This window comes from Tachysurus fulvidraco, chromosome 2 (assembly GCF_022655615.1).
Source record: "Tachysurus fulvidraco isolate hzauxx_2018 chromosome 2, HZAU_PFXX_2.0, whole genome shotgun sequence".
NCBI lineage: Eukaryota > Metazoa > Chordata > Actinopteri > Siluriformes > Bagridae > Tachysurus > Tachysurus fulvidraco.
In genome coordinates, this window is record NC_062519.1 from 4,221,629 (window position 1) to 4,239,836 (window position 18,208).

Below are 18,208 nucleotides of genomic sequence, written 5' to 3' on the forward strand. Positions count from 1 at the left end.
TAACTCAATCTTAAGAATAAATCGAATGTAGATGTGTGTAATGTTAAATGTTAAGTGGATTTTGTGTGTGTGTGTGTGTGTGTGTGTGTGTGTGTGTTGTCAGAGCTGCACACACTGTGGCAGAATGAAGAACGTGTGGCTGTGTCGTCCGGTAAGATGTATGACATCTGGCACCGACGCCATGATTACTGGCTTTTGGCCGGCATCGTAACGTATCCTAAATGAGCCCCTTAGAGTTTCTGAACTTTTATAGAAATTATTTCATTTCTATTTTTATTTTTTAGTGCGGTTCAATTACTTGAGTTTAATCAAGTCAGTTCAGTTTAGTCAATTCAGATACATTTAGTTTCATTATTTCTGTAGGATTCATGTCACTTTAGTTGAGATAGTCCAGTTTGGCTCATGTTAGTTCTGTTAGATTCATTCTACTTCATTTAGTTCAGATTCATTTAACTACCTCAGAGTTCAGTTCAGATTCGTTCGATTCGGTTTCTTTAGTTCAGATTAGTTTCTTTAGTTCAGATTATTTTATTTAGTACAGATTAGTTTCTTTAGTTCAAATTAATTTATTTAGTTCAGATTAGTTTCTTTAGTTCAGATTAGTTTCTTTAGTTTAGATTAGTTTCTTTAGTTCAGATTAATTTCTTTAGTTTAGATTAGTTTCTTTAGTTCAGATTAGTTTCTTTAGTTCAGATTAGTTTCTTTATCTCACTTGTATTAGTATTTAGATCTGTTTAGTTTCTTGATCTAACTATAGATTAGTTTCTTTAGTTCAGATTAGTTTCTTTAGTTCAGATTAGTTTAGACTAGATTAGTTTCTTTAGTTCAGATTAGTTTCTTTAGTTCAGATTAGTTTCTTTAGTTCAGATTAGTTTCTTTAGTTTAGACTAGTTTATTTTCTTTAGTTCAGATTAGTTTCTTTAGTTTAGATTAGTTTCTTTAGTTCAGATTAGTTTCTTTAGTTCAGATTAGTTTAGACTAGTTTATTTTCTTTAGTTCAGATTAGTTTCTTTAGTTCTGTCACGATGTGACACGGTGAGACAAAGACGAGTGAGGATCCAAATGCAGTTTAGAGGTTTTTACTAAACAAAACACAAACAAACAGGCAGGCAACGCGGAACAAACAGGAAACGGGAACATGGACATGCACACACCAACAACGACCAACAACATTGAAGTGAACAGACAGAGTATATATGGTGAACGAGAACCAATCACAAAACAGAGACAGACAAGGACTAAGACAAAACACCTGGGGAAGAGAATGAATGTAATTAGTGTCCATGGTAACAGATAGGTGGGCGGGGTCAACAATTAACATCAGGGAGAGACGGCAGACAGAAACAAGGGGAAAACACAGACAGACACATTACAAGTTCAGATTAGTTTCTTTAGTTTAGATTAGTTTGGGCTAGTTTGGTTTCTTTAGTTTAGATTAGTTTATTTAGTTCAGATTAGTTTATTTAGTTTAGATTAGTTTGGACTAGTTTAGTTTCTTTAGTTTAGATTAGATTATTTAGTTCAGATTAGTTTCTTTAGCTTAGATTAGTTTCTTTAGTGTAGATATTTTCTTGAGATTATTTTTAGTTTAGTTGATTCAGTTCAGATTTTGTTTCTTCAGGCCAGTTTTTTTTTAAACCTCAGCTTAGTTCAGGTTCAGTTCAGATGAGGTCAGTTTAGGACACAAAACATATTTAGTTGTTTAGCGATAGCTCTACATCCTCCAGGTTGGGTTTGTTACCTTTTGTTTGTCATGCGTTTGTTACCTGTTTCCAATCTCCATATTACTAATTAATACATAAGAACATTTTGTAAATATATTTACACACCCTCTCCTCATCACACCCCTCAGTAAAAGTTTTATTTTTCCCTTTTTTTGGTTTGGTTAATTATGCATTGTGTGAAAGAAAACCACATGGAATCACAAATTGGTGTGGAAAACGTCACAGGGTTCTCACGTTAGTTCAGTTTCTTGCTATAATTCCGGATTTAAGATTTGTTACAGATTTATATGCATTAGTTAACTCAGTCCACTTTAGTTCAAGTTTATTTTATTCACACTTATTACAGTTAAATACATTGTATAATTTGCCGTGAAAAGAAAACCTTGCCATTCCTCATAAGACCGTGCATATAAAGATCTCAATTCAAATAGAAATTGATAAGAAATAGGATATTTGTATGGAATGTGCAAAAATAGAGATGTATAAAATACACAGTTGTTAAATTCGATTCAGATTCATTTGTATAGAGATTTTAAAAGTGGACATTGTCTCAAAGCAGCTTTACAGAACATAAATATAATACAGAAAGTTTAAATATTATACAAAGATTAATATTTTACAAAAGTTCAAGATTAATATTAGACTCGTATTTAAATGTGTTTGTATTTATCCCCAATGAACAAGTCTGAGGTGTCTGAGGTGAGGGAAAACTCCCTTAGATGGAAGAGGAATAGGTTATATCTTGTTTAGAAAGTGTTTATAGTGTAGAATAAAATGCAGAATGACAGAAATGTTACGCATATTTGTCTCCTTGACTACTGCGTGTCTCAGTCACGGCTACGCTCGCTGGCAGGACATCCAGAACGACCCGCGCTATGCCATCCTCAATGAGCCCTTCAAAACTGAGATGAACAAAGGCAACTATCTGGAGATGAAGAACAAATTCCTGGCACGGAGGTTCAAGGTGCGGTGCATTGTACATGAATTGTATGGAAAAAAGAAATGAAATCGCACTACATAAGAAACGTTTCTCTGTCTAGCTGTTAGAGCAGGCGCTGGTAATCGAAGAGCAGTTAAGAAGAGCGGCTTACCTGAACATGACGCAGGACACCACACATCCAGCCATGGCGCTGAACACACGTTTCGCCGAGGTCGAGTGTCTGGCCGAGTCGCACCAGCACCTCTCCAAAGAGTCTCTGGCTGGAAACAAGCCGGCTAATGCAGTACTACACAAAGGTTGACTGACGTATTGTGCCGCGTCGCTCTGTTTAATCGCTCATGTGAAACACCATGCTAACCTTCATGATCTGTTTCTGCCAGTGTTGAATCAGCTGGAGGAACTGCTGAGCGATATGAAGGCGGACGTCACGAGGCTGCCGTCCATGCTCTCCCGCATTCCTCCTGTATCCGCTCGACTCCACATGTCTGAGAGGAGCATCCTGAGCCGTCTCACCAACCGTGAGCCTCAACCCCAGCAGGTCAGAATGAAGACGCAGTGAATGAAGTTTTATTCTGTCATTAGAGTGATGTCCTAACACGTGTGTGTGCACTCAGCCTTTTCCACAGGGATCGTTTGCCTGTTCTTCAATGTACAATAACAGCTTTGGAGGAGGATTTCGAGGTCCTGCTGGAGCCGCCATGGTTAACTACAGCCAGATGCCCCTGGGGCCGTACGTTAGTGGTGAGTATCTTCTGATTCAGCAGCAACACCATAGCTAGAGAAAGGCAGATTTTTTTAGGGTATGTTTCAAGTTGTTATCAATGCTCAAGTGAAACTCTTTTCAACTCCAGGTTTATAACACTGTTTTGAAGAAAATACCAAATGCATACCCATTATTTCTACTTCCTTAGTGACTATGAATAGCAGTTTAAGGAGTATTTTAATTATAATTCTGTTTACGGATTAAAAAACGAACACATTTACAAAAAAAAAATACAATACTGTACTGTAACTTTACTCCATACATCCAGTTCTGAAGGTTTTTATCTCATCAGCTAATTTCCGAGGCATGCATGGCCTGGGTTTAGTGTGGGTTTAGTAATCTGGGTAATCCGACTAAATCTGTCTAGCATCTGATTTTGATGTGTGTTTCATTCATAAGATTTAGCCATTTTCAAGATCGGATTGTAGATGTAGTGCCCTCTGCTGTTTAAAAGGTGAATTGCAGCGACAAAAAAACAAAAACAAAAAAACAAACACAAGCCACCTATATGACCTGATATGATTAATACAGATCAAGAAATATTTTTCAGAATTAAAAACATAACTTATTATCACATCATATTGATTTGCTTTTAGTGTCCTCAAACGGTCCTCCAGCACCCAGCAGCCACATGGACAAGAAGTCCAGTGAGGTTCTGAGAGACGTGTCTCCACCTGACCTCAAATCCAGCAAACCCTCGGACGTCATCTGCATCGAAGACTAGCCCTTAATCGCATCTTCTTAATTACTTCTATCTTTCTCTACCCCCCCCCCCTCCTCTTTTAGATAAAATTTGAACGTTATTCTGGAACATTCCTCCCACCGTACAGATAAAACAAATCTTATGAATTGCACTTTTTTGTCTTGAAGCATTCTTGCGTGTGCGCTTGTGAGTTGATCGGTATTCTCCTGCTTCCTTTTTTTTTTGTTTGTTTGTTTGATTTTGTTGAATTACTGTGGTGGACGGAGAGAGATCGGAGGACAGCACTTGTCTCTTACGAAGTCTTCGAAAGCTGTCTTTTCTGGCATTTCTGACATTTTTGAGACATTTCTTGGATCTTTTTTCCCACAGCACCAGAATCTTTTACTGGTGTTCGCACGTGGTGCAAAATCTAAAGGTTCATCTAGAGGAAGATGGTCATGGGACCCAAATGCTAGTTCTGGATAATGCTGCTTGCAACGCGCTGTATATTGGTTAAAGGCATTCTGAAGATGATGGGAATTTAAAATGGATATAATCCCCATTCTGTGCACTATAACAGTCTCTGAGTGCATCATAAGAATTATTCAGCCATAACCTGGAATTGTTAATGTCTTACATTCAGTCCTGTCAGGCTTTTTATTGTTTTCTTTGCTTAACAACGGCGTAGAAGTGAAATTTTGCGAGACGATACGAACATCGAGATCCAGAAATCATGAACAAGGATCCTGGCAGGAGTTTCTTCTCCATTACCTATGAAATAGCTGCAGCACTTTTGTCATATTTAAAGATTTCAGCTCCAATAGTAACACTGGTTCTGCAGTATTATGAGTGTGTATTATAGCGGTAATGGATTTCTTTCTCTTTACTGTACAAGAGGATCACGTGTTGAATTAAGATGGGGTCGTATTACAGAAAAAAATACAAGAGTAAGGATCCTCACCAAACTATCTAACCCCTTCAACCTAGCTTAGAAACTGAATTTAGAAATATCGCATTTTTATTTTTCTCAAATGACAAAATATAAAAATAGTAAATAATCAACTCGGATTTCGGGTTCCAAATGATGCGTTAAGGAATATTAGGAACTTTCTCCACCTATCAACTGTTTGGTAACTATAAATGTTACAATAAATGATGAAAAAAAGTACGAGGTTTTATTCTTCAACAAATAAAAATCATACTGTTGGTGAACAGCTGAAGTAGAAGACAAATAATACACTTTAGGAATACAATTATTTTAGGATTATTGAAGCATTTTATTCCTTACATCTTACTTCTGTAATACGGCCTCATTAAAAATCGTCCGGAACGTACCATGTTTACTTCTTTTATCTTTTTAACTTTTTAATCTGACTTTTATTGCCTTGTTTCAATGTTGAAGCAGAAATTTTGAAACCATACAGTGTTTTCTCTAAAGACCAAAACCTGCATGGCTTCACTACTAATTTTATTTATTTATATTTTTTATTAAATTTTTTTTTTTTTTTCTTTTGGATAAATGGTCTACAATCCATAAGCTACCGTATTGTGTTTACATTTTAAATCTTAAAGTGTGTTTTACTAAAAGCATTGAATGTGAAGCTCATCTGGATGCGTCAAAAAACATCCGGTAACTTAAACACAAACCGAACCTCATTTCTTTTCTGACGTCTTCATGCTGCAGCGTGATGCTTTCTTTCTTTCTTTCTTTCTTTCTTTCTTTCTTTCTTTCTTTCTTTCTTTCTTTCTTTCTTTCTTTCTTTCTTTCTCTAATAAGATATTTCCAGTTCTCTTTTTTGCCAGTAACTTAAATGCTAAAGCCTCTTATCACAACACACAGTGTAGTTACGTACTTGAATGGTGTTAATATTTGTGTGTGGAGGGGAGCAAAAAAAAAAAAAATGTCATACTTTCAGCACAAACCCTCAACGGAACCACTTGAGCCTCAAAGCCAGTGCATAACCATTTAAATGACGAATAACGGAACTTCAACGTTTTGCTCCTCAAGATGATTGTACGTACTTTCAGTTACACGATCATGCGTTTCTATGGTTTCTGTTTCTCTGATCGTTGTGCAGATTTTGAGCTCCGGTTAAATGCAATCAAACTGAAGCTATTATGAATGTAATGAATTTTGAAAAAAGCTTCAGTCTAATACTAGACACCTTAGTCTTTTCATTCTTGTACACCAGGCTTCAAAAGCTACCGGAAAGGATAAAGTTAGTGGTAAAGGTACTTTTAGCTGTGTTTCCATCCAAAAACCTAGCAAGTGATAAGGAAAACTTTTAAGGCTTTTTTAAAAATAAAAACATCACACTTGATTTACTAGATGAAATATAATAAATTTATATAATAATAAAAATTTTGAACATGAATCCAATTTACTTCAGCTAATGCTAGTAAAATGTGTTTTATTTAAGCTAGTCAAATTTCCTGATGTTTGTAGGCAAGAAAAAAAAGTGCTGGTGGTTTTATATAACTTATATAAATATAAGTAAGTTTTTTTTTTGTTTGTTTTATTTTTCTTTTAAAACACCATTTTCCTTCTTTGGATGGAAACATTGCTAAGTGCTGCTCTGATTACGACACATCACGCACAGTCACTTCTTTGGTTTGTTGGAAATTTGTTAGCCAGCCTGGACCAAGCTACGAATCTAAAGCCTAAATCTAACCAGTGTTACTGTTTGGTTTTAAGAAAATTGAACAGATGAAGAAGTGTGAATTGTCATTGTTTTACTTTGTACCAAGTGCATTTGTTTAATGTGTTTTAATAAATTCTCTCCAATAAGAAAACTCTTGGGTTTGTATCTTAATTTTTTTAATTTTTGTGACAAATATATATATATATATTTTATATTTTTTTATAAAACACTATGAGCTTGATATTTAAATACGAAACTTAAAGGCAAATCTAGCAGAAATTACAAAAAAATCAGACTTCCTGATTGAATTTCAGCCTTTATAACTATCAGCTTAACACAGAATGCAAGAAAAAGCTGCATTTTGGTTTTAAAACATTGACAGATGTGAAATTTTAGCATAGAATAAGCAAATGGAAATTAGCAAAATGTTCTTAACTAGCATCCATGTTCATGTTGTGAGGACAACAGAAAAATGTACTTAAAATATTAATAATTTGCTTTCTATTTATAATTTGTATAATACGTTTATACAGAGTAAGTTACTATCACTATATCAATAAAAAATAAAGGCAACAAGTGAGATATTTTAGTCTTTTATGCATGATGCAACTTCCTGTGAACTCCTGTGATTTGTGGATTATTCCAACCATTTCATCATGGTGAACGTGTTCAGGTAATGTTATGCTACGCTAAAATCCACACATTTTTAAACATTTTAATGATTATACCTCATTATAAAGCATAGTTATGATGAGAAAGAGCAAATTAGACAAGCATTGAAGTCATGAGGCAGTATAAAAGCTAAGCCTGGAAGCTAGCTAGGCTAACAGTTAAATTAGCTAGCACACAGCCAAACAATGAACTGTGTAAACAAAGCAAAGCAAATCAAGGATGTCAACATTTACCTCAGAAAATTAGATTTAGCTATAGAAAACTAACCAAACTTTTTTATTAAGAAACATCAGAGTTTAAATCTGTTGGTTTCAGGTGTTCTTTTATTGTTAGCATTATATCAGGCCTTACTAATGCGTTTTTATTATTAGTTATGGTTTTCTTTAAACATTTAGCAAATTAACAAGAAATCTGTAGGGAGTTTTAAAATGATAGAAATTTATGGAATCACAAAACACTTAAATTACAACTTTAAAAAAATAATAATAAAAAATTATTACTTGGAACACTTCAATCTCTCTATTCTGAAGAAATTCACCATATTAATATTTACAGGTTATATACATATTTTGTATTATATATATATATATATATATATATATATATATATATATATATATATATATATATATAAAACACAAAATGTCTGCTAAAGTCACTGTGAAAGATTTTGGAACCTTTTACGAGCATTTTACGTGTAACTTTTATGTGCAGTTTGGATTCTTTAATGATGTCAAATAAAAATGTGTAACTGTAGAAATTTTTTAGATTGTGTACGTCTTTGTAAATCAGATCCGAGCACAATTTCAGATTAGCTAGTTTTGGGACATGTTAGTGATAGCGTGATCTGTAGTCATGCCAATACTCTCTCTCTATTTTTCTCTCTCTTTGTCCTATTCCTTTTACCCCATCTCAAGTTCCCGCCTCCAGGCTCTGCTCTGACTGGTGGCTGGGTCTTTCTGTAGTTCAACCATTGGCCCTAGTGCCTTAGAAAAACCTCACTGTTTTTACTCACTGTGGCTTTAAGCAGTTAGTGTTCAGCAGTTAGAGGGAAAAAAGAGAAATTGAGGGAAGTAGTGAACGACAATGCACTGTGGGAGAGAGGGACAGAGAGAGAGAGAGAGAGAGAGAGAGAGAGAGAGAGAGAGAGAGAGAGAGAGAGAGAAAGAAAGAAAGGAGGGGCATTGACATTCATTCAGCCTGAAGAAGAAGTGGGAAAGTAAACAGCCCTTTCAGAGGCCCAGGGAAGCCACAGGGAGATGTACTGGGTTTCATAGCAGGAAGTCCATGTGAGCTTGTCGGGATTGAATTGCCTATCAGGCGGCGCTGAATCTCTTCCTCTGAGCAGAGATAAGAAGGTAAGGGCTGCTGTGATTTATTGTCCTGTTACTTTCCCACACATACAGCCTCTTATGTCTCTCTGTCTCACTAATCTATATCTCTTTCCAACAATGGACCAAGGCATCACGAACAAAGTGGTGGAAATTTGTCAACATTGAAATAGTTTGTATATCTTATAACAGCTCTATAAGAGTTGTAAATCTACATACCTGTCAGAAAAGATCTAAGTAACGACGTAATGTCTTCCTGAGCATCTGCTTGTGTATTGGGTATTTTAAAAGCATGTTAAAACCACTTTACTTAATGTAACTATAAGTGGATAAAAATACAATGCTATTTTTAAATACACTTAACTATTATTATTATTATTATTATTATTATTATTTTATTTATGGGGATTTCAATGTAAAATATATCCAGGACATTATGACTAAGACTTTACAAACAAACAGGATCCATCAAACAGGTGAAACACATAAACAGGATTGAATTGCTGTAAGATGATGCAACTAAACCAGGAATAAAACAAAACTTCCAGGTGATGATTAAAACAGATCTGGTTATTTGCTCCAGTTTAGTTTTTTTTATTAAATAGAGATTTGAAGAAGACACATCGAAAATAACTCCACATGCATTCACATAAATTAAATGATAAGAATTAACTAACAATCACTTCATGTACATTGTTCCAGACTTAAAGACTGGAAATAGAAAATATGATGTTTTGATTAATTTTTCCTACCACCAGCTCTGACAGTATTTCTGGCTGCAAGGCAATTCACAGGATCATATTAATATGCTCCTTGTACTACATTATCGTTTCTATGGCAACAGATACTCTATAAGGACTTACTTATACGTTACATAATCAAAGACTAATAAAAATAAATAAAAATATATGACATATTTGTCATTCGATAAAAATGAAAAATGTATAAAGAGATGTTTGATATTCGTTTAACGTTTTAGTTTAGGGATATTTTAAGGAAGGAGTCTCCAGTTCGAGTGTTGTGTAATGGTCAGGTTTAAGTCTTCAAAAAAAAAAAAAGAGAGATTTGGTCCAAGATGTTAATATATTATCATAGACTGGGGTCATAGCAATTGGCAAACCAGTGATAATGCAGTGTGAAGTCCGGGGATGTTAATGTCGGTCTTGAGGGTGCAGCTAGCTTCTGAGGCATTTATCTTAAAGTATGACATATTGCTCAATTAGCCGCTTCTCATTTATTATAGGTTTACACATAGCAGCATTTAAAGTGATTCTGCATCGTCACTATTGTCCGATACTTACTTATATTTTATAATGGGAAGGTAAGTCGTTTGTCCGTGAGCATCTATTCATTCTTCCTGTGATTATGTCCAACATCCTTCTGATCAATACAAAATTGTCAGACTATATACAGACTATAACACTCTCTGTTGTTTATAACAGTTTATAATCACACCCTTCAGTGTCACCCAAATGAGGACGAGGATCACTTTTGATTCTGGTTCCTCTTCCATCTCAGGCTTTTTTCCTCACCTCAGTCACCTCAGTCACCTCAGGCTTGTTCATTGGTGACAAATACAAACACATTTAAATATCAGTCTAATATTAATCTTAAACTTTTTTTTATTATATTTGTCATGTTCTGTAAAACTGCTTTGAGACAGAGTCCATTTTTAAAAGCTTTATACAAATAAAATCGAATCCTGTGACCCAAAATATTTTCACAGTATTCTACCACTGTTCTGTCACTAACAACATTCAGTACACCAAAAACTTTAATATCGGCTTGTACAGATATCATGCCAGGAATTTTTCCTAGCATCCCACACTCGAACATCACAGCCTCACATTGTTTATTTGTCAGTGTACACGAGGGCACTATGCCACCCCCTAATCTGGATCTTGGCTCGCTTGTCTGCTTTTCCCCTTTCACCGAGTTTCTTCAGTATCCCCGTGAATCAGAGCTTCAGCAAACCCAGTGTTCTGCCTGTTTCCCCTCTGCTAAAAATCCCTGTGTCATTAGCAGTCCATGCATGTGTGAGGCACGGCTCCACCACCAGGCTTTTCAACATCATGTGAACACAACGATATGTGCCTGATATGTGGATTGACTCGGGTTTCTGCTGTATTTGACCTCCTTTCACACACACGATCAGCGCCGTCTCTGACTTGTGCGACTACGTCATGTTGCAATATGACAATCATAGTTTCAGTCCAGGTGAACACTTACTGAGGAATCTGTCATGGAGACGCTGCAGGTTTCTGACAGTAATTTAGACAGCAGTGTGAGACGTGTCTGTCACTCAGCAACGAGACGGACGAGAAGATTAAGTGTACAACAGCACCCTGAGTGAATAGAGATAGATGGGTAGACAGACAGATAGATAGGTTGGTAGACAGACAGACAGACAGACAGACAGACAGACAGACAGACAGACAGGTAGTTAGAAAGATAGGCAGATAGGTACAGTAGTTAGACAAAAAGACAAATACAAAGAAAGACAGATAGTTATGCAGTCCGATAGATAGATAGATAGATAGATAGATAGATAGATAGATAGATAGATAGATAGATAGATAGATAGATAGATAGATAGATAGATAGATAGATAGATAATAGATTATAATTCTTTATGAAAAGACATTAGAGTCTGTGACTCTGATTATATTCATGAACTGTTAAAGTGCAGCGAACACATCATATCCCCATTATATCTTCTCCTAATGTGCTATAAGGTCCTATGGATGCAGTATACAGTAAACATGGCAAGAACATGTTCTTAGTTTATTATATGTATGAGCTTAATAGGAAAAGCAGAAAAAAATAATATATACATCACAAAAAAAGCAGCGTGGTGAAGACCTAATAATGTACAGTATGTCTGTATTTAATTATTGTTAATGCACGCTATGAATATTTCATCCACTCCCACCCCATACATATACTTTCCATACAGATTCTCTCTCTCTCTCTCTCTCTCTCTCTCTCTCACACACACACACACACACACACACACACACACACACACACACACACACACACACACACACACACACAAGCACACACACAATCTATACATGCTTTGTTGCCAAAATAATAGTCAAGAGTTCTCAAGAGGACGAGATCAATGGCTTCTTTTCAAATATGTTTGCAGAGGCAATTCTTTTGTCAGGATTATTATAAAAGCAGCCGAGTGTGCAGTCCTTTTGTGTTTCTTCCAGGTGCTTCTTCTGAAAAAAGTTTTATCCACTTACATAAACATAGGCAATGACAACTCCTGTAGAGATTAAGATAGGTGTCCTCAGTGTTACAGTACGAGCTGCATACTGTATAAGGAACCGCTCTAGATGTAAGAAATACTAAATAAAACACAATGGGTCTTTTGAGCACAAAATTTAGATTAGCTAAAGAAGCACAACGATCGCAACAAAGTCGCAACAATTTACTAACAAATTCATCGAGCAGTTTCTGAGCATTGAGCATGTATTGGACTTTTTATCCGTTTACAGTTACGTTTAAAGTTTTGGAGTCCTATAAAACCTATATGCTGCTATCACATACAATATGCCATAGCCCCTATAAACATAAAAATATAAAGATAATATAAACATTAACTCACCAGCGTGAATTTTTTCTCTCTCCTAAAGTCAATAAAACACAAAACGTAGGACAAAAACCAAGGCAAACCTTCTGAAGAATTTCTTTCACCTGGCAGAAAACTTTCACGACACCGGAGACTCCTTCGATTACAGTTGAATAAATGTCTCCTTACAGAAAACGAAATCATCACACCAACACTAACAACATAATTATGTGACATTTACGTGTCATTTTTTTCATCTGTCACACAAGTCCCTTTGCATGCTGTTACTATAGAAACAGTATTTTAATAGAACTAGGTTCTGACCAACACCTCTTTATTAGAGAGGGCTAAAGGAGTTACTCAAGGGCCCAGATGCTGCGGCTTGAACCCTGATTCTCTGATCAACAACCCAGCCCAGTAGTGGCAGTTTGGCAGTACTTCGGATTAAACCCAAACCTTCTGATCATTAATCCTGAGCCATAACAGTTTGAGCCAGCACTTCTTTAATTAAGTCTTTGTTAGAAGCAACAACATGTATAACACAAACTATCGCCCGCCGACTCACTGTCTGTGAGATGGGAAGGTGTTGTAGGTAGTGTTTCTGTCAGCGCTCAAACAGCACCTTCTTTGGCCAGACTGACTCCCCGTGTGTGTGCGTGTGTGTGTGTGTGTGTGTGTGTGTGTGTGTGTGTGTGTGTGTGTGTGTGTGTGTTTGAACATAATGACAGTCCACAAACGTAAAGACCTGCAGATTCATAGAAAATTGTTCATACTTTTACTTTTATCATACTTTTTATGTTTTTATGTTAAAAGTATCATCGAAACCACACATTTCTAATGAAACATGAACATAACAGGCTTTAGGGTTATGAAAGGGTTAAAATCATTGTACTGAATATATATATTTCAGTCATTTTTATATATAAATATAATACATTTCTCAGTGGTTATTTTACTCACTTCAGGTTTGGTGATATTTAGCTCAGCACCAATGGTTTTATTCTGCAGTGTTAAATTATTAAATTTGTTTTGTGTTTTTTTTGTTGTTATTTTCGAATTTGTAAATGTTGTACAAATTGGTGAATATGTAAAGAGTGATATTCTCCCACAGATGTAAAGGACATGCATTAAACTTTTCTGTGATGGATGAAATTTTCATTATATTAAAAGCGAAAATAATAATAATAATAATTTAGAGCAACAAAGACTTGTGTTTCAGTTTTAAGTAACATAAGTAGACAGTTATTATGCACAAATCCTAATTTATGCATGTAATTAAAATATTTTATTCCACCTACAGCCTTTGTTAACGTCCCAGTTTTATGAGCTGTGAGTAAAAACAAAACAAAAAACTTTCTTATTCATAAACCGTAGGGCGTGCAAACTTTTGCGCTAGGCTGTACGCCTGATGGTCCTTGTCCCATTTGCTGTTTTGTTGTTGCATTGCAAATGGAATGTGACTCTTTATGATTAGCATAAAGTCCACGCAGCTCCCCTGAGAGCAAAGCAGAGATCTCACAAAGCTATTACTGTGCAGCGCAACACAATCAACGACCCGTCCGCTGCCTCATAAAGCTGCTGTGTACTGTAACTACTTCATGCTAATGCTCTCCATGGATTACAGGCCTGGCTTGTGTTTCCCCTGAGAGACACAAACCATCAGTTACGTCTGATTCATATGCTGTCTTTTATCTACTGAGACATGTTTTATTATTACAGATCTCCTCCGAAGCTGAAGCGCCGGTACTTCTGCACCGGGCTCGATCGGTTTGATATGTTCTGATCGATATTTCCTAAAAAGTCAGAAAAATACATTTAAATCTTTTACTCCAGGAATATGTCTCACATACATCGTCCATATGCTATACATTACCCTCAGACGTATCCACCTCTAAACACGGATAGACTTAAAACAAAAATTGGATGGAATTCTTTATATACGTCTTGATAACAGAACGTCAGCCAATGCACAGTGTTGACATTCTGACCAGTGAGCTAACCGACAGTCGAGCATTTTCACTGACGAAAGCTGAAAAGATGCTTTTGTGAGGCAGTTCCACAGTTTTCTGTCACAATCGGGTCATTGTGTGTTGTTGCGCATGCGGTGGGCTGATCCGAGGGACTGCTGAAGTTCAGTGGCGTTTGGGGATTAAAAAAAAAAAAGATAAAAACAGATCAAAATAAACATGGTACTGAATTTGTATATAGCAGACACAAAGGCCCAGTGCATCATGGGATGAAACCCAGAACACACCAGTTTCACACCATGTTTTTTTCTTTTATTATTCTGAAATTTGAAATTATATTTTTTTCTGACGCTAGTAAATAAAATAAGTTTGAAAGCAAAACTACTGAGAAACAAATATACACTTCTTCTTCTTCTTCTTCTTCTTCCTCTTCTTCTTCTTCTTCTTCTTCTTCTTCTTCTTCTACCGCTTATCCGGGGCCGGGTCGCGGGGGCAGCAGTCTAAGCAGGGACGCCCAGACTTCCCCCTCCCCAGACACTTCCTCCAGCTCTTCCGGGGGAATACCGAGGCGTTCCCAGGCCAGCCGAGAGACATAGTCCCTCCAGCGTGTCCTAGGTCTTCCCCGGGGCCTCCTCCCAGTTGGACATGCCCGGAACACCTCCCCAGGGAGGTGTCCAGGAGGCATTCGAAACAGATGCTAAAGCCACCTCAGCTGACTCCTCTCGATGTGGAGGAGCAGTGGCTCTACTCTGAGCTCCTCCCGAGTGACCGAGCTCCTCACCCTATCTCTAAGGGAGCGCCCAGCCACCCTGCGGAGGAAACTCATTTCGGCTGCCTGTATCCGGGATCTCGTCCTTTCGGTCTTGACCCAAAGCTCATGACCATAGGTGAGGGTAGGAACGTAGATCGACCGGTAAATAGAGAGCTTCGCCTTGCGGCTCAGCTCTTTCTTCACCATAACAGATCGGTATATCGACCGCATCACTGCCGAAGATACACCAATCCGCCTGTTGATCTCCCGCTCCATCCTTCCCTCACTTGTAAATGAGACCCCAAGATACTTAAACTCCTCCACTTGAGGCAGGAGCTCTCCACCAACCAGAAGGGGGCAAGCCACCCTTTTCCGACTGAGAACCATTGCCTCGGACTTGAAGGTGCTGATTCTCATCCCCGCCGCTTCACACTCGGCTGCAAACCGTTCCAGTGCACGCTGAAGGTCCTGGTTTGAGGAAGCCAACAGGACAACATCATCTGCAAAAAGCAGAGACGAAATCCTGTGGTCCCCAAACCGGACCCCCTCCGTCCCCATACTGCACCTAGAAATCCTGTCCATATAAGTAATGAACAGGACCGGTGACAAATCGCAGCCCTGCCGGAGTCCAACATGCACCAGGAACAAGTCTGACTTACTCCCGGCAATGCAAACCAAACTCCTGCTCCGGTCATATAGGGACCGGACAGCCCTTAACAGAGGGCCCCGGACCCCATACTCCCAGAGCACCCCCCACAGGTCACCACGAGGGACACAGTCGAAAGCCTTCTCCAAATCCACAAAACACATGTGAACTGTTTGGGCAAACTCCCATGAACCCTCCAACAACCTGTAATCATCAAAAATCAGCAATCATCTCTATACAAATGTACACTGAGCAAGCAAAAACAAAACAAGCAAACATAAACAAAAAAAAAAACTGCAGATACAAATTTAAACACAAGACACAACATCATTGTTTAAAAAAACAAAAAAAGAATAATTTATTATTATAAATAAAAAAATACTTTGTGAATCTGACATAAATATATAAACTAACAAACAAAAAATTAAAATAAACAAGAACAGACAAACAAACAACAACAACAACAACAAAAATAAGCCAAATAACATAAATATATAAAATAATGTGACAAAATATCTTTTGTTTCAAATACTTTTCATTTTAGCAATTCATTATTAATCATAATCTAAAAAAAAATGTTGGCAATAAAAGTATTATTAGCATTAGCAGTTTATATTAGAAAATAAAACTATTATTAAAATATTATGAAAGGTATCTAAAAACAAAATATTATGAAAAGTAAATATTTTTTTGTTATTTTTTTAAATATTTTTTAAAATATTTTTATTTTTTTTTAAATAAAATATTTTTAAAAAAAGATGAAACGTTTATGGAAAGCATCTAAAAACAAACAAACCCATAAACAAATCAATAAACTGCAGTCATAAGAGAAACCAAAACACACGACAACAATATATTTTATATGCAGTTAAAAAAAGAGTCAGTTTCTGATTGTACTGCAACATACACAAAGTTATTTTTTTCACAGCGATTTCTATTCTATTTCCAATTAATTTCTTTTATTTTACATGACAACATGCCTCTACATTACACTGTGTGACATTTTTACTACAAAGTAAGAAAAAAATGAAAGCTTTTCTAAGCAGATACAAACCTCCTGGTTTTGAATCCTAGACTGTAATTTCCTCCTTTTTTAACGAGCAGAATGTAGAAACTCCAGTAAACCCTCCTACATTCAGAAGCCCAGGAGTCATTATCTCAGCTCCCAGGGGACGGTGAGAAAAGAGACACCGCAGCCAAGAATGTTCCGGCAAAGGAAATAGTTGTGAGTTAATCAAAATGTAAAGCAGATGCGGTCAGGGAGTTTCCTCAGATATTTCCCAATGCAGATGTTGTCATTCAGACATTCAGTATGAATATCTAACCCTAACCCCAGAGTGACACGGAGAGATAATACGAAGAGATTTACATGAACTGTGGTGGTATTTTATATGGAAGATGTGAAGACAAAATATTGGAGGATAATCTTTAAAATTGACTTAGAAATGAATTAGGCTTATTTTCTAAAAGCTTGGACATGCCTCTGATGGAGGTATTTGGTTCTAAACAGTGTGGTGATGAAGATTAGATAATATTATTTTATGAAATATTATAAAGGGCAGTGGCGACTCAAGTGGATAAAGCTGGGTTGTTGATCAGAGAATCAGGGTTCAAGCCTCAGCATTTGGACCCTTGAGTAAGGCCCTTAATCCTCACTGCTCCAATGGTGCTAATAGAGAAAGCGACACACAGGCAGAGAGAGAGAGAGAGAGAGAGAGAGAGAGAGAGAGAGAGAGAGAGAGAGAGAGAGAGAGAAAGAGAGAGAGATAGAGAGAGACAGACAGACAGTTAGAGAGAGAGAGCCCCAGCATTTGGGCCCTTGAGTAAGGCCCTTAACCCTCACTGCTCCAATAGTGCTTAGAGAGAAAGCGACACACACAGACAGACAGACAGACAGAGAGAGAGAGAGAGAGAGAGAGAGAGAGAGAGAGAGAGAGAGAGAGAGCCTCAGCATTTGGGCCCTTGAGTAAGGCCCTTAACCCTCACTGCTCTAATGGTGTTAAGAGTGAAAGCGACACACACAGACAGACCGAGAGAGAGAGAGGGGGAGAGAGAGAGAGAGAGAGAGAGAGAGAGAGAGAGACAGACAGACAGCATTTGGGCCCTTGAGTAAGGCCCTTAACCCTCACTGCTCCAGTGGTGCTGTATCATGGCTGACCCTGTGCTCCGACCCCAACCTCCAAAGTTGGGAGATGTAAAGAAATAATTTCACTGTGCTGTAATGTAGATGTGTCCGAACTTTTTGACTAAATTTGATAAATTGTATAGCAAAGTGTATATATGGTATATGTAAAGTGCATATGAAGTCTACGCTAGGGTCAGGATCAGGATTCAGACCACTTCTGATGTCATACATGGAATGTAACCAAATCTGACCACGTGATTATTGCTCAATGAAGTTCGATCAGATTAGTGCGAGCGTCAAAGTGAAATCGAAATTTATACCTAAAATGTGTGTTGTTGTTTTTTTGTGTTTTTTTTTTTTTATCTCGGTCAAATACGATAAG

General features: G+C 37.0%; 2 protein-coding genes across 6 annotated transcripts in view; both read left to right on the forward strand.

The window, feature by feature from the left end:
• Window positions 1–4,281, forward strand: part of chd5 (chromodomain helicase DNA binding protein 5) — a 47,908-nt gene extending 43,627 nt beyond the window's left edge. For 2 of the 3 annotated variants that reach the window (XM_027167836.2, XM_027167835.2), the window contains exons 35-40: window positions 104–212; window positions 2,556–2,688; window positions 2,765–2,960; window positions 3,045–3,202; window positions 3,279–3,405; window positions 4,024–4,281. In XM_027167836.2, coding sequence (XP_027023637.2) covers window positions 104–212; window positions 2,556–2,688; window positions 2,765–2,960; window positions 3,045–3,202; window positions 3,279–3,405; window positions 4,024–4,151 — 851 coding nt within the window. In that variant the 3' untranslated portion in view covers window positions 4,152–4,281. Of the gene's footprint in view, window positions 1–103; window positions 213–2,555; window positions 2,689–2,764; window positions 2,961–3,044; window positions 3,203–3,278; window positions 3,406–3,826; window positions 3,962–4,023 lie in introns of those variants that run through there. The other variant, XM_047810411.1, reaches the window with a different exon arrangement.
• A 4,227-nt stretch (window positions 4,282–8,508) lies between these two features.
• arhgef10la (Rho guanine nucleotide exchange factor (GEF) 10-like a) overlaps window positions 8,509–18,208 on the forward strand; it is a 161,303-nt gene continuing 151,603 nt past the window's right edge. For 2 of the 3 annotated variants that reach the window (XM_027167846.2, XM_027167848.2), the window contains exon 1: window positions 8,510–8,781. The gene's annotated coding sequence lies outside the window, so the exon portion shown is untranslated. Of the gene's footprint in view, window positions 8,782–18,208 lie in introns of all 3 variants that reach the window. The other variant, XM_027167845.2, reaches the window with a different exon arrangement.